Raw genomic sequence first — 17,427 nt, 5'->3', positions numbered from 1 at the left:
TGGGTATGAGATGAAGCTAGAGAGCAGCCTTCTCTCTCTCTGGGTATGAGATGGAGTTAGAGAGCAGCCCCCTATCTCTGGGTATGAGATGGAGCTAGAGAGCAGCCCCCTATCTCTGGGTATGAGATGAAGCTAGAGAGCAGCCTTCTCTCTCTCTGGGTATGAGATGGAGTTAGAGAGCAGCCCCCTATCTCTGGGTATGAGATGGAGCTAGAGAGCAGCCAGGCCCACAGCCTCTGCCTGATGACAGCTCGTGTTCCGGGATCTGTCTCCCAGGCTGTAGCTCTGCCCTCCGCGCTGCCCTCCGCCCTCCCCAGGTCAGCTGACCGATCACAAGGATCTCGTGGCGTCAGGTGGTCGCCGCCCCCCTGGAGTCACGTGACGGCGGCGGGTGGAGCTGGTCGGTAGTTGCGGAGGGTCCGGTCCGGTGGGAGAAGATGGTGAGTTCTCGGAGACACATGGGAGGTGGGGGACTCTGCCTAGCCCGGGACAGGGCACCTCCACCCCGGCCTCCGCAGGCTGATAGGCCGGGGATTTATCAGGGCCTAGCACGGGGCGGGACACCCGGCCTGAGCTGTCACACATACCCCGTGTAATAGGCTAACTTCAGTGTAACTGCACCTGGTGACCCCGAGCAATGTAACGTGTGGTGTGTCCTTACAGCTGGTCACTAGCAGTGATTACCCAGATCCTTGTCTACATGCAACACTTCCCTACTGCCTCATGTAATCACCTCGGCAATTGTAAAACTTCTGTGTGCAAAACTCCTATATTGTATTATATACTGCAGGGGTTGTTTGTAAGCAGTGTTACCAGCAGGGCACTGCTTCATGCCTCTGATGGGCACTGCCAATGTGTGGCAATGGTAAATTGTAATGCACATTAATTATGACAACACCCATATGTTACAACCATCTGTGCTCAAGTGCCTTTAAAATTGTCCTGTTTGGAGAATGTGGAAACTTTCCACGGAGGTGTTCCTGGTGCATCTTACAGGCCTCTAATGATCAGGGCCACATCATTCATTTATAGGAACTCTGTAAATAGACCAATGCACCGGGGCATATATATTCATGTAGTTTAAGGATGATGCAGATCATGTTAACAATATAATTATTTAGATATTAACTGATAATAAAAAGTATCAAATTCGTTCATTACAATCTAGAGGAAATAAAGCACTGAAATGTATTGGTCTGATGCAGGTTGGGTATGTCATGTGTTTAGTAATGTCACTAGGATGTCCATATTTTCACACAGTAACGGAGAAGATTTTGGCTTGTTTATTTTACTAAATGTAAGTTTACTGATGGTTGGCGATGATTATTCTTTAGTAAATTTGCCATTAAATTTCTCGGCAAACAACATAGGCAGCAACAATGTATTTGTTTAAACAACTCTGCATTTGTAGAAAATTGCCTTGATAGTATAGAGACAAAATTCCTCCTGCACGCCTGTAACCAGCTGATGCTGGATTTCCTATCTTTAATGCTTATAATTGTACTGACATTGGTAACTAAACATGCTGTGCATTGTGTGCTTTTGTTTAATAACATCTTTATAGTTTTTTTTAGAACTACCACAAAAGTTTTAATATTTAGGTATACATGCCCTATGAGACATATTAATGTGTTTTGTAAAAATGCCATCTTTTTACTTTTGGTTACTTTACAAATGCACTCCAAAGTAAACTCAGCTAGAAATATTATCATAACAGCCACCATGTAATTAGCTACAATTATGAAACCTGCATGAAAAAGCCTGTGCACATAAACAATTAGTGTTGTCTGCCATCATATTCACAAATTGGTGCACATGGAGGGCAGTCATCAATACATTTATTTGTAAATTAGTATTATTATTGCCTCATTTGTCTAGGGAAAACTAACATTTTCCCTTAACAATCCTTTTAGGCAGCAAATCATAAGAATTGGTGTTCAAAGTTCCATTGCAACTGGGCAATAGGCTTCTAGTAATGAGACATACACAGACACACACAGCTGTAACTTAAAATGTTAGCTCCTGGGGTGAGAATGAAAAATGCCATTCCTCCTAGCCCTCAATTGTAACCAAACAAACCTAAAATATTCCTAAAAGGCACCCCCCTTCAGTGTTGCACCTATAGCACAGCCCTAGTTACGGTCCTTCACACACACTACTGTAGGCATTGCGGAGACATGAAAATTACTAGATAGGAAGTGTGGATGACTGCTTAATTTGTTCACACTGAGTATAAGTGCATCCATATGGACCATTGGAGAATTTAAACTTTATATTTCAGTGTTCTTTTACATCCACTGTAAGTTATGTAATCACTAAGTTCTATGTGTTAGAATGTTGATCTATATACTTAAGAAAAGTTGTAGGGGTGGAAGATCTCTTATTAGCATGTCCATGTTTATTTACCTCCCCGTAACACAACCTACGTCCAAATACACCTCCAAATATAGCGTGCACATTCTACTGCATCTCGGACATTACTGAGCCTTGCTACATGTCACACCTCCTCTCCTTCACCACTGCTTATAAAGCGTCCTTACCCAGTCTAGTCCAGCAAAAATCCTGATTCCATCCAAGGCTATATTTCCCACAGTTGAAACCGATACAGGCTGCTGACAAAAAAGGACTGTAGTCTGTGTGTCTGTCTGTTTTTGTGTTAGATAGAATTTAAACTTCTACCACTCCACAGTCACCTGCCTCAACCCTTTTTGCATTGCACTCAGCATTCCCTTCCTGAAATGTAACCCCCTTCATGCAAAACAAACTAACTTACCCCCAATGACAAGCCTGAGCATGACACTGCAGCATTACTTACAAACTCCTATAACCAGGGATATATTAGCCTATGTGTCATTTTCAGAGGGTAAGTTGTAAACTTTCTTAAAGAAAAAAAGATAATGTTGCTAATCCATAAATTGGGACATCAACATACAGAGATTGGCCAGTTGGTCATGACAATCATCCAGTAACAAATCTATATAAGAATAGAGAGGATTTTTTTTTTACCAACATTGCTCAAAGGTACAATATGCACTGAAACTATAGCAATCAATCTGCAATTAGTGTTTATCTGTCTAATGCAGCGTTAAGTTAGACAATGAAAGCAAGTGTCTCATTCAGTGGCATGATTTAGTGCAAATTGTGCAGCTAAATGCAATTAATGAATGCAAATTACTTATTGGTTGCAATAGTTTAAGTGCAGATTTGCAGCTTTGAGATATGTTCATTCAGAACTGGAAACTGACCCTAATCAATGGTCTGTCTTGTTATTTCTTTCCAACAGTTTGGAGTCTTCTTGTTTATTTTTATAAACAGCTGACTTGAAATATTTTGGTAATTAAAATACATCACTTTAACTTCTAATCTATTTCTCTTATATGCAGAAATTGATAGCGCTCTGGGAAAAAACACTTGTGATACGACTCTTGTGTGAAGATTGATAAAACAATAAAAATTGGCTTGATAATCTTCCAATAGACAATAAAATGCATTTGTTCATCAATTAGAAGCAAAAATATGACCTTGCCACACACATCATCTATTTATATAGCACCACTAGTTCCGCAGCGCTGTACAGAGAACTCACTCAGTCCCTGCCCAATTGGAGCTTACAGTCTAAATTCTCTAACACACACACGGTTCAATTTGATAGCAGCCAATTAACCTACTAGTATGTTTTTGGAGTATGGGAGGAAACCCACGCAAACATGGGGAGAACATACAAACTCCACACAGATAAGGCCATGGTCGGGAATCAAACTCCTAACCCCAGTGCTGTGGGGCAGAAGTGCTAATCACTAAGCCACCATTGCAAATTATTTTGTTTTATACCGTGGTGCTATCCTCCCGTTGACTTTAGCAGCACATGTATTGTATATTATGCATCCTGGGAAATATTGTAACTAATACCTGGTGCAGAAGTCTAAATCGCATTTAAAAAATGCAAGACAATGTTCACTCTTTAGGATTAAACTACCCCAATCTATCCACAGATGTTGTATTGTCCAGTCCTGGCAGTTTAGCCGAGTTGTCCTGTGGTCTGTAGATACGCTGTCTCTCTGACATGCACCATGCTAGTCTGTTAATTAGGAACTTTGTCTGAAAATGTGGTTGCTTTAAATTATGTATGTTAAGCCAGGAACACAAGTTCTTCATCGATCAATGCAATGTATAAGAAAATAGCTGCTCCGATACAAAGTCTTATGAGAACATGGTAGATGTGGGGAAATCTCTTGCGTGTGTACGTCAGTACTTAGCGCCCAAATTTTATTTTCAGAATTTGTCTCATTTCTCTGCAGAGTTTTCTAAGCGGTCTATTTGGTCCGATTTGTGAGATTGAAGTTGTCCTCAATGATGCAGAAACCAGGAAGGTATCGGAGATCAAAACTGATGAAGGCAACATTGAAAAACACTTTTTGTTCTACGATGGCGAGTCAGTAGCTGGAAAGGTAAATAGGTTTTATGGATCCATTTAAGTAATTCAGAGAACCTCACTCTGTCAACACTTCTTTTCAAGTATTCTTGAAACAGAATCTGTTGTCTAAGTGTTTGACATCCAGCAGGAGATGTGGGTGGCTTGCCTCTGTTTGGCCATTCTTGTTGGAATGAGTAGACTTCAGGGCTCAGCAGTTATTAAAAAAACAAAATGTCTGCTATTGTCTGAAGACGTTTTATTGATGTTTTGTATGTGGCAATCCCTGTGCAAAAAAGTCCAAATCCATTTTGAGTGACCATTATTTTCAGGACTTGTTGCCTGTTGTAAATGTGGTGCCGTGGCCAGGGAAGTATTTTTATTTTATTTACCTTAAGGATTAAATGTCTTTGCATATTACTTTGGAATTTAGCACATTGTATCAAGGGAAACAAAATGTTCCAGGGCTGTTTGCTACCACAAAATCAGTTAAAGAACGCCTTTATAAAAAGAACTGAAATCTGGTAAAACAACAATTTGTGATCACTGTTACATGTAATATCTTATGGGGAAGTTCAGGGGTCAGTCATTTAAAGTAGGGCTCCTAGAGATTTTCTCTGCCCAGTATACAGAGTCATTGTTATTGATGGGAGTTTAAACAGTATAGGGCAGTATTGGAGCGTTGAAAATTAATATAACAAATCTCAGGATGCAGGAAGCTGAGTGATATTCAAATCAAAATGTCTTGTGCAAGTTGATCATTTTTTTTCAAACTTTAAGGCAAAAAAAATATTCTATAAAATATGAAACTGAAAGGGGTTTCCAGAGTGTAGGTGGTATTTTTTATTGTTTTTTGTAGGAAGTGAGCTTACCATTGAAAACTGGAGGGGGTGTCTCTCTGGGCAACAATCCCACCATTTTAGGGTCTGGAAGCAGTGCTGGATTCCCACAGCATGAGAAGAAGGCTACTGACATTACTTCCAGGATAGCTGATATTAGGAATGGGGCTGACATCTTTTTGTAGTATGTATCTGTCTGACTGGGAACATTGCACCGCTGATCCTTAGAAAACCGCCTGCAACGTTGATCCGGAACCAGCCCCTAAGAAACCTAAATACACCCATTCTAGGTATACTCTTAGCTAGAGGGTGTTTCTTCATACTATGGATTAGTATTATATAGAAAATCTTACACATTCCCCATTTTCAGTACTCTGGTAGAGCTGCTTGACGAGAAGAAGGCCAGTAAATTTCATAGCAGAATATGTGGAGCCTGTGATAAGCGTCTGACTAAAGATTACAAAGAAGCCCTGTGTACGAATTGTATGCCACATAGAGAAGATACAGGAAAGCCCTCGGAACAGTTTAAGGAATTGATTGGATTGATGATGAAGTATTTTGTTTCAAAGAAAGAGCTGTAGGCAAACCAAGGGGTTAAAGGTCCCGTCGTAAATGTGTATGGGACTGGACAGCATGCAGGAGGTGTCCTCAGTTGAATCTATGTTCTCTTTTGGTGAGACATCTTCATGTAGTGATGAGGAAGAGGTCAAGGAGGAAGCAAGGTCATTTAATCCTGAAATAGTTGACATTAATTAAACATTGATAGGACCATGTTCATACAAGGCATACCAGCCCCAGCAACTTTACAAGACAACATTTTATGACGATAAACATCACAGACACAGTCTTTATAGTATATAGTGTTATTAATGAAATCTGAAATAAAGAATGGGAACATTTGGAAAGAGATAAATAAATGTCAAACAAGTAGTATGTATTCTTTTCAGAAGGAAAAACTCACTAATTGGGACTCTGCTCCAAAAATTGATGGTATAGCAGGTTTAGTTTGCCAGTCAGCTAAAGCTGCTATACCTTTAGAAAAAGTTCCTTGACTACAGTCCTCGCGCACCCCTAACAGCTCATATTTTCAGGATTTATTCATGCACAGGTGACTTAGTCTACTTAACTGCGTCAGTAATTATCCCACCTGTTTCCCAGAACAGAAGTTTTGAAAACATGAGCTGTTAAGGGTGCATGAGGACTGCTTTAGAAGATGGGGACATCTAAGGGAACCTGTGGATAAAAAGATAAATAAAAAGCGAAGTGTTTCAGGAAACTTCATGCATCATCAGGATCGGAGGTTAAAACAAGAATAGCAATGGTCTTGGTATACTGGGCTTTGAGAATTTGGATGGATACTTTTTATGAAGATGTTGAAAGGAACCTACGCAGATGGTCTGCTGAATAATAGAGATATTGTGAAGAAAAGTATTAATTTCATGTGTTAAGAGCATCATTACGTTGTCAGCTAGAGGTATAGCCTCAACAGTAGTTGCTAGGAGACTGCTTCGACTGTCCCTTTGGACAGCGGGCAATCGATCAAAAATACATTAACACTTCCATTTGAAGGTGGTTTCCTCTTTGGCAATAAGTTGGATATGATTAAGAAGGTCATGGAAGGCAAACTATATCAACTTCCGGTGGATAGCAGGAGATTTGTTTTTCTTTTGAAACGTTTTCTTTTTTTTTTTTAAATGACAACAGGTACAGAGAAGAAAAAAAAATGTTCACCAGTATAACGTGGCAATAGATAGAAATAACACTAAAAGAACAGCATATCGTCAGCATATCATTGTAAGGTTTTAAAAGAAAAGTGTAAAAATGGGGAGGAAAGGATATGTAAAATAAAAGGGGCGTGGGGTAAAATTGAGAGCAGACCAGCTGTCCGGGTATAAACCAAAGTCGGCATGAGAACTATGACAATCCAAGGGTGTCATTGGATAAATAGATATTGGAAGTGTTAATGTCCATATCATGTGAAGGATTAAGCTGATCGACAACAAGGAGTTATTACGGAGGCTGCTTTCCCCTGTAGAAGATAAGTGATGCACTCCATGGAAGCAATGAACCACATTTTGTTCTTCACATGCTTGAGAGGAGGTCGCTATGTTTCCTTCCAGAACTTGGCTATGGAGGATTTTACAGCATTGAGAATATGTGAAGTAAGTTTTAGTCTTGATCCCCAAACCAGGAACATGGAGACACAGCAAGGCACTCCAAGGGGAGAGGTGGAATTTAATATCCAGATTTGCTCAATAAGGTTATGAATATCCTTAAAAAATCTGAAATCTTGGGACCTCTCCTCCAAATGTGGATTAAGTCCCCTCTGAGCACACATCTTCTCCAACAGAGAGGTGAGGAAGTTGTGTGAACATCTTGCTTCACCTCAAAGATAGCAGGAGATTTTAAAAAAATAAATAAAAAGACAACAGTTTAAAGAAGCCAGAACACATCACCCGGGTAAGCAAGACAAAATGGAGGGACCACAAGCAAAATACATTTTTGTTCCTTTAGAGTTAAAAAAGGAAGATGCCCCAGAAATTTACAATGACTCGTGGACCATGCAGCCCTCAGTGAGCTTGTTGGGAGTCAGTACCACAAGGTATGTATATATTTGGACCAAGAATGTGCAAGATCAAGGGCTTGTGTAGTAAGTACCCAGGAAGATTGTGTTTGTGAAATCATGGAACCCACCATCCTCAGTACAAGTAAAGTCATTACACGACATTCTGAAAACGTCCATGTAGAAACAAGTTATCACCTTGTTTTCTATAATGCAGGAAGGCATCGGTTTCAACTCCAAAACGGTCGTTGGAAAAACATTCAGAAAGCGTGCGAACAATGCTTTTTGGAACAAAACATTTCCATAAGGAATCCGTGAACTCCATTCTAAATGTTGGCAGTAAAGAGGATTTTCTGACATCTAGAGATCTACAAGATACACATACCCATAGCTCAACAACATCACCGTTATCTCAGGTTCTTCTGCTTGGGGAAACATCTCCAGTTTACATGCTTACTGCTTGGCCTATCTACAGCACTCAGGACATTTACCAAGGTATTGGTAGTATTGATCTAGTTCCTCAGGGAAGAGGGGATTGCAGTATTCCCATACCTAGACCACATCTTGGTAGTGGGTCAGAATACAGAACCTAATTCAGCACATACAGAGTAATCTGTCTGTTACAGGAACACGACTGACAAGAATGGGACAATTGTTGGTAATGTTTTCATCCACCATAAGTGTCCTGCATTAGGCATGACTACACAATAGAAGTCTCCAGCAAGAAGTGTTTCAACGGGATTGCAATCCAAAGCCCCTGGATCAGTTGATCAGATTAAGAAACAAGACCAGGAAGTTTTTCATTTGGTGATTAAGTCCATCACTGAAAAACAAGGCAATTCCACTACCAGAGCCCAAAAGGACAGTGATGATCACATAATCAAAGCTGCAGCAGATGGGGTAGGGGGGCCTCATTTTCAAGCTGAAGAAATACAGGGGGAATAGTCACAAAAAGAAAAGAAGTTGCATGCGAACATCTTGGAAGCAAGGGCAATATTTGCAAGCAGTGCAACAATTTCAGCTGCAATTGAGGAACAAACAGTTAAAAATCTTCTCGACAATTGCACAGTTGTGGCCTTTCTAAACTGGCACCAACAGTATATCTATGATGGCAGAAGTAACACTGATGCTTGGTTTGCCAGAACACGCATCTAATCTAAAATCCCTGGCAGCCCTGTGCAGACTACTTGAGCTAGCATGTGATTTATCCCGGCAAATAGAGTCTAAACAATGAGGTGTTAGAACTGTTTGAATTAGTGCAAATGGCTTACACACAAGGGGCCTGATTCTTCAACAAACCTGGACTTTCTACCTAAAGTAGTGTCAACCCATATGAACCAGGGAATCGTGTTTCCAGAACCTGCTGATGAAAGGGAATAGAAATTGCACAAACTGGACTTGATGAGAATCCCTGTGTATATTTCAAGGACAGAGGAATATAGGAATTCAGATCCTCTATTGTAATCCCGGAAAGCCCTTGCCAAGAACAAAAACCATCAAGGAACACCCTGGCAAGATGGATCTGACAAGCGATTGTACAGACCTACAACAGAAGGTGCCAAAAGTATTGAGGGCACATTCAACAAGGACAGGGGTGACCTCATGGTCAAATAGAACTTAAGCTGTAGTAAATGACTTATGCTGGCTGGACTTCATTGCATACTTTTTCCAGGCATGATCTCCTGGATGTGAAGAAAACACACAATTTAAAAGGAAGATTCTCCATTCTGTTGCACAGTACATACTTTTACATGAAGACTGATTATTCCTGTTTAATGCACCCAGGGTATTGCTTGGGGTCATTCCATCAGTCAGGGCTGTGATGGAGAAGGAAGAGGAGATTTTAGCAACTTATACTCTCTAATAATTTATTTTTCTCTAAATACTCTGACAGCCCATGGAGTATTTTGAACAAAAGTAACTTATGGGTGAGGTCAATTTGCTTATTTTGTACCTGCCAACAGTCCTGATTTTCACCAGCAAAGAGATGTGATCTTTCCCAGACTGGCCATGTATTGGTAGATCTGGGTTGGGTTATACAGATCCAGGCATGACTGGGCAGAGGGTGTGGACTAATATATTTTCCAATTTTTTTTTTCCAATGAGGAATATTTGCATGTAGGTGTACATATAGTTCATAAGTGTACAAATAACACATTGTATAAAAAACATTCATATTCTTCCCAGGAAAAGTCTACAAATTGCACTACGTTGGAAAGTGTAAGTACTTCTGCCATTGGTGGAAATCAAAGTTTAACAGTGAAAAGTACACACAGCAGTCTGCAAGCTTCCCATATAGAATTGTCTTGGTGATGTCATACAGGTGCTTTGAATTCCACCACTTCACCAGCACTCAACTATCCTTGGAGTGCAGGGTTAACATTCATTCCTTGGCTCACGGGAGTGATTTAGCTCAGAAAACATTGCCTGCAGCATCTTGTGATAAGGAGGTGCATCCCCCCTTCAATTCAGCCTGTCCACATGTAAATGATTGAGTGCTGTGAAGACTAGTGCCTTTCTAACAGGAGTTTAGTCAGATGTGTGAATAGGACACTTCTGCTTGCCCATAAAGCATTAAACATGTGTGACTAAGTTCTTGTTTTCTTTATTCTAATTTGACATGGCTAAGAAAAATGAGGAGTACTTAAAACATAATCTTGTTTTATATCTGTATAGGTCAACCTTGTTTTCAAGCAGCCTGGTAAAAGATTAGAGCATCAAGGAATTCGAATTGAGTTTGTTGGACAAATTGGTGAGCTTGCATGCATATGTGTTTATTCATTATATTTGTAACTAAAAGGTTACATCAGAACCCGAGATTCCGCTCAGTAACGTACGTAAACTGTTGGACCAACTCATTTTTTGGGGGTATGCCACAGTCTTGTCCTCATATTACATAATTAAATAAGCCTTTTATAAACTTACGTTCCATGTAAATGTATTGATAATGGCAAAATGCACCTTTTTTTAAATATGCACTGAGTAGTATTAGATGTTTTAATATTAAGACTGGCTACATGGGCTTTTTATATATTTGTTGCATACAAATGCCATTAATTTTGGTGTTCACATTGTAGAAATTCTTTTAAATAACTTTTGTCGTCCTTCTTAATATTGTATCTTATCTCTTAATATAGTGTATGCAAAAGTGGGGGTTACAATCTGTAGCCTTATTCTGAATCTAGTTCCTGATTTGTCTTCCAGCTTACACCCCCCTCCCCAGCATCACAAAGCATTAGTTTTCACCCAGGGCTGTAAGGTGAACTGCGGAGCCCCAACAAAACCGGTTTCAGGGAGCGTCCCCTGAATCTTCGGTGAATGGTGCAGTGGGTAGGGTAAATTTTTCACCTTACTTAGAAGTGTGCTTGACTCTTCCAAAATTTCCAGGAGGCCCCTGAGTTGTGAGGAGTCCTCCTGAGATCCTGGAGAACTCCCCGAATGATGCAAACATGAGTTTGCATCATTAAGCCCTGCCCCTTGCTATGAAATGCAGTGAATTTTGCCATTTCGTAGCAGGCGACAGGGCTACAGTGATGCAATGGTGTCATCATGCACCCTCCTGCCCCCTGTCATATAACCTCTCCTGAAGGAGAGGCTTGAAAAGTGGGTAAGTATGACTAAACCTAAAACCGAAGTGACTCTACAAAAGAACCATTAACATTCACAAATATGAAGGTCCCGTAACATAATTGAACTTGAGATGAGCTTTTTGGCATTGTCTTTATATTTACTGTGTACCAGATAGCAACCTATTTTCTACCAGCCGTTTCAGACAGTGAAGGCTACCTGTCTCTTTCTCCCAATAAATCCTGGCCATTCACTCTTTAATCCGGTTGTTGACACACCATCAAATCTATAGCAAATGTATCTACCTGTGATGGCTAAATTGGACAGAACTTTTTGGCTCGCCCATTTAATGACCAAAATATATTGCAACAGCCCTGACCGCTGATAACACACACAGGCCAACCAGCTTTGTCCAATCGTGCTGGAAAACTGGCCAAATAAAAGAAGCACCTGTTTTGCTTACTTAAGAGACAGGAAGCCTGGTGTGCATTACCTGTAACATTTATATATCTGTCAATATTATATTTTTTTATATAAGGCAACGTGTATATTTTGTGATATTTTTAACATTTTATGCAAAAGTAAGGGCCACAAAATGGAAATGCTGTGTGCATGTATTTTGAAAATGAAATACTTTAATCACTTTAACATAAGCCTTAATAATCCTAGTTTAACATGTTAGGTTAATTTTAGTATATCCTGCAAATACCACAAATAAAATTTTTATTTTTAAAGTATTCAGTTGTTTTACCTAATTTACCTTTTTTATTTGTCTGTTTTTCTAGAACTCTTTAACGATAAAAGTAATACACACGAGTTTGTAAATCTTGTCAAAGAACTAGCGCTACCTGGGGAGCTGACACAAAGCAGAAGTTATGATTTTGAATTCATGCAAGTCGAGAAGCCTTACGAGTCCTACATAGGTACAAATGTGCGACTGAGGTATGTGTCATTTTGGTTTACAAATTTATTATTGTCTGTCTTTTTTTAATTGAAAAGTTTTGAATAGGTAAATCCACAGCTATGTAGAAATATAAATGGCTGTCAAGCCCTCAGTTTCATTATACAGGCACAATGTTCTGCTTGTCTCTGCTGGAACATGTGGTGTAAATATATCGGTGATCATTTTGCCATTTTGGTTTCCAGGTATTTCCTCAAAGTGACGATAGTGAGGCGCCTGACAGACTTGGTGAAGGAGTATGATTTATTAGTCCACCAGCTCGCCACATATCCAGACGTCAACAACTCCATCAAAATGGAAGTTGGGATAGAGGACTGTTTGCACATAGAATTTGAATACAACAAATCTAAGTGAGCGCCTTTATGTATTATCTTCATGAAGGGAAGATTGGTTCAGATAACATTGAGGATTAACATGAATCAATCGGGAGTCTGAATAGGTCTAATTGTAATAATATATGTATATTTATTATTTAACAGTAATTGGGTTGTGCATATATACAATACTGCCCTCTGGTGGGAACTTTTACATCCCACAAATCTTAGTGCATGAGCATGGTCTACCTCCAAATAATACTAGTTATCCTGAACATTGTTTCCTTTTTTTCCCTCTAAAGACCTGTATTTCGTCAGCAATGAGCTTTATTTATTTTAAATTACCCTGACACTTTTATGTTATGACTCAATCTTCTACCACACTTTTTCTTTTTTTCTTTTTTTTTTTTAATGTATTTAATATTGTGAAAATGGACTTTCGTTTAAGATCTTGTCATTGCTTTATGGAAATGTGCTGTGTTTTCCCTCGTTTCAAAGGTACCACTTAAAAGATGTCATTGTTGGAAAAATTTACTTCCTCCTGGTTAGAATAAAAATCCAACACATGGAATTGCAGTTGATCAAAAAGGAGATTACTGGAATAGGTAAAAACATCTATCTCCCCTGTATTATTGCATGTCATTTATAATGTGGGATTATACCAGAGATTCATGCTTATAGTAAATCTGTTTATTCTTGGTAAAGTCATTTATTGTTTGTTTCACAGGACCTAGTACCACAACTGAGACTGAAACTGTTGCAAAATATGAAATTATGGATGGGGCACCTGTAAAAGGTAATATTGACTATTTATTGGAGTAATTATTGATCGGAAGTACATGTTTGATATACTGCCTAATAAACTAGCTTAATTTTCTGAATGTTAAACTATTGCCCCTGTCCTGATAAGGGGCATGTTTACTTTTTTATCCTCCGTTATACTGACGATATATTTTATCAATTACTTTTTGTGTCTTTGGTAGATTTCACCTTTTTTTTTTTTTTTTCTTTGCGATAGATAGGGCTTTCTTTTGATAACTTGTTAAAGTAATTATTTATAAAATAGAGGGTGCTTGTGGCTATCAGAGCCTTCCAGTAGTGTTATAAACTCACTGTTTGCAGTTACTTCCAAATATATCCACTAATCCTGGTTGTAACTTTTCAGGAGAATCGATTCCCATCCGGCTGTTCCTTGCTGGCTATGACCCGACACCCACAATGAGAGATGTGAACAAAAAGTTTTCTGTGAGGTATTTCTTGAACTTAGTCCTCGTCGATGAGGAAGACCGAAGATATTTCAAGCAACAGGTAGCGTTTGGTGTTGTGTGATTCTTGTGGTTTGAATGTGGATATTAATGCTTGGTAGACCAAATGGTATAAAATGTTTTGTTTGATATTGCGGCATTTATACGTGGGAATTTATTCACCTCACCATTAATCTGGAGTTACAGTGAGCAGTCATGCTCTGACTGGTAATAAATTAGAGTAAAATGTTCTTGGGTAAAACGATAGTAGAAATCGTGAATTTTATGGCGTGTATCTGTAATGGAAAGGATGTTTTACATTGTCATAGGCTGTGTGACTTCAAATGTAGGTTTACTGTGTTTTCTTTATGATCAATAAAAAAGTGTTATTCTGGGTTAAGATTTGCTCTGCATGTATTAAATGCATTGATAGTGGTGGTCTGCATCAACCAGCCATTGTTTGTGACCCCACCGCTATTACATAACAAATAGGGGGCTTTGTTCAGCACTATAAAAGAAACTGGGTGAATTCAGCCCGGTGTGATGTGAGCTCACAGTACTTCAGATAAATGAGGGGGAGGTAGAGAGGGGTGCAGGTCATAATGTCCGGTTGTCTAGTAGCGCACAAACCCTTTAAATGTAAACATCATTGACCTTAGTACCTATGAGTACCAGTCTTTTTCAGCTGTTGTATATCAGAAAGCAATTTATGAGAGGCAAGAGACATAAATAATTCTGCTGTGATAACAGCCATATCTGTACTAGGAACAAGCCAAGAGTCAGTGTTAGATACAAGTCATGTACATAACACTCAACGTCTCTATTCTGAGTCCTGTTTCCCACCACTGCAATCTAAGATCGTGTTACAATATGTGCAATTTAGAGCAGCCTGTCTGAATTTTTGCAGTACTGAGCCTTTGTGATTCAAGTGGGATGTTTAATGTACACGTTATCCTTCTGAGTATTCTGTTTCCATGATTTATTTACTTATTAAAGTTGTAATGTTGGCAGGTGTATTATTGCTATTGCGGACTACAAAACTTTCTTTGTAGAACATAATGGCAAAAATGACACTAAATGGTCAGAGAAGTACCACCTGATTTACTGTATAAAATGGTCATCATTATAACACAACTTACAATTAAAGCTGCAGTATACATATTAATGATAGATATATAATGATATAGATATATAATAATGATATAGATATATAATCATGAGATAGAGAGAGAGATATTAATGATATAGATAATGTATAATCAGTGAAACAATACTACTAACCAAAAATGTTTTGCTGAAATTTCCATTTTAACAGGAGATTATTTTATGGAGAAAAGCACCTGAGAAGATAAGGAAAAGAACCAATTTCCACCAACGCTTTGAGTCTCCGGATCCCCAAGCATCAGCCGAGCAGCCCGAGATTTAGGAGTTTGTATCCCACAAAAAGATGAAGGACAGAACCAGATAGGAAATGGCCAAACCTCCCTCCAGATAGTCTTCCTTCATCTGACACTGCTGTTCACTGTACCACACTAAACATTCTGCGGGTCTGTTTGTAATTCCACTTGTACATATATAAATACCAAGTGCTTTTGCCGAAACACTGGACCTTTCTCAGACTAGCATTTTATATAACTCATTTAATTTTTAATTTTGGGATTCTGCATTGGAACATGCATCAGGCTTAAAACAAATGTCTCCCTTTCTTTTCATGCATGTAGGCTGATGTAAATTACAAAGAGAGCCTTACTCTGTGTGTTTCATATACACTTTATTGCATTGGTCATCTTGTCGGAATTCTGTTTATATTTGTTTTGGACAGGCAGGTCCCAAATTACTGTGAATCATCCCAAAATTAGTAGGATTCACTTTGGAAATGAAGGCTTTATTAAACATTTTGAAGACATTTCTGTGTATGTGTCAATTTTATTTAATGCTTGTTGTCCAAGTCACATGTGCCAGATCAAATGCGTGTATATATTATTTTGTTCTACCCTCATTTTGATTTGTTACTTTTTCTGTATGTGTTTTTTGTTTCATGTGTGTTATGATGTGGTTCCACACTTAAAACTAATATTTTCATACAAGCTGTTAGCAGTAATTTGTGCAATAGCAGCATCACCCCCCTCTCATGGTACAGTGAGCACTTGTTGTCTTACTGTACAGAGGAAACTCGGGAGAGAAGTCCAAGCCATGTACAGATGGTAGTGAGCAGTCCTGTGCCAGGAGTGGAGAGAAGTGCCCGTGCAGGCATTGCATATTTTTGTAGGTTTAAGTGGAGACCCATTTAAGTTTTCATTTAACCAAACACTACGGGTTGCCTCTCTATCAAATAATATAACATAATCCTCTAAAAAAAATTCTGTTTACCAATTAGCCTGCATTGTTCAGTTATAATGGTAGCTCTAACTCTGTCCTAAGGTCCCCTCTGCAGTGGGGTTTTGTTTTATCCCCCTCCCCCATGTAATCAAAATTGAATCAATAGGTACCATGCTCCAATATTCAGATTTGCTAAACACTGGAACTCTTGAAGTATTGGAAAACATTTATTGTTTGAGGTGCCCAAAGAGTGGATTATTACGAAGCTACATGACCATGTCGCACAAGGTAATCATGATGGCATGTCATGCTGCATTGTTTGTAGGGTAAACATTAGAGAAAGGCATCTTCTCGTACTATAGAAATACTGATCAGAGTTTGTTCTGTAGACGGCACATATCCACACTAGTATATCTACATGCTATTAAACAGTGCTTTTTATAGAAGCAGTGAAGTATTTTTATGTGTATATTTTTTGTGCATTTAGTTTGTTCCACCATCATATTTCTTTATTGAAAGAGAACTGCTGTATGTGAAAATGGCAGCATATGCATCCTCTATTCTTATACATTATAAAGGATGCCCTTTAAATTCATTAAAGAAAACAAGAAAGATACAGGGAAACACTTATGAAAGCTGGTGCACAGATTACTGTAATTGTGCTGCAAACAGACCAGTTTCCATAACCCCCCAGTGTAACTAAACCTATATATTCTGTTCTTGGAAGATATTCACACAGAAAACATTGCTAAACATGATTAATGTATTTCGGGTTAGCAGGTATAATTACTGTTACTATATGTGGGGTGGGTCTTTTCGTTTTCTGAATGGTAATTATTTCTAAATACTTGTTCACTGTGTATATATTGCTTTACTATATTGTTTTTATATATACATGTTGTGGGGACAATACTCAAATAAATTATCTTAAACTCTATGCAGTCTTTTTAATGTACACATTCTAATAATGGCAAGTTGTTCAACAATGGAGTAATGCAGTGTTCTCTTTGTAAAGGATTCACGATGTCCATGATGGACCTTGTACATTCCCTTTTTGAAAGGTGAATGGAGCGGTGATTGTTTTGTAAACCAGTATTCTCTATGTTGAAATGCGGTCTGTGTACAGATGCTGCTTAGCCAAGTGGATTGTGGGGAAAAGGAGAGCAGGTCCTCTCTGCAGTCTTATCCACCATTCACTTTGTTATGAAG

At 38.8% G+C, this 17,427-nt stretch overlaps 1 protein-coding gene across 1 annotated transcript; it reads left to right on the top strand.

The window, feature by feature from the left end:
* The first annotated feature begins 300 nt into the window (after window positions 1-300).
* Window positions 301-17,155, top strand: VPS26A (VPS26 retromer complex component A). Its single transcript, XM_075216475.1, has 9 exons — window positions 301-440; window positions 4,299-4,448; window positions 10,490-10,565; window positions 12,166-12,322; window positions 12,527-12,691; window positions 13,154-13,260; window positions 13,383-13,451; window positions 13,821-13,963; window positions 15,215-17,155. The coding sequence occupies exons 1-9, from the start codon at window positions 438-440 to the stop codon at window positions 15,323-15,325; spliced, it is 981 nt and encodes a 326-aa protein (XP_075072576.1). The 5' UTR covers window positions 301-437; the 3' UTR covers window positions 15,326-17,155.
* The last annotated feature ends 272 nt before the right edge of the window (window positions 17,156-17,427 follow it).

This window comes from Mixophyes fleayi, chromosome 6 (assembly GCF_038048845.1).
Source record: "Mixophyes fleayi isolate aMixFle1 chromosome 6, aMixFle1.hap1, whole genome shotgun sequence".
Classification (NCBI taxonomy): Eukaryota; Metazoa; Chordata; class Amphibia; order Anura; family Limnodynastidae; genus Mixophyes; species Mixophyes fleayi.
This window is presented reverse-complemented; position numbering and strand designations above follow the sequence as displayed.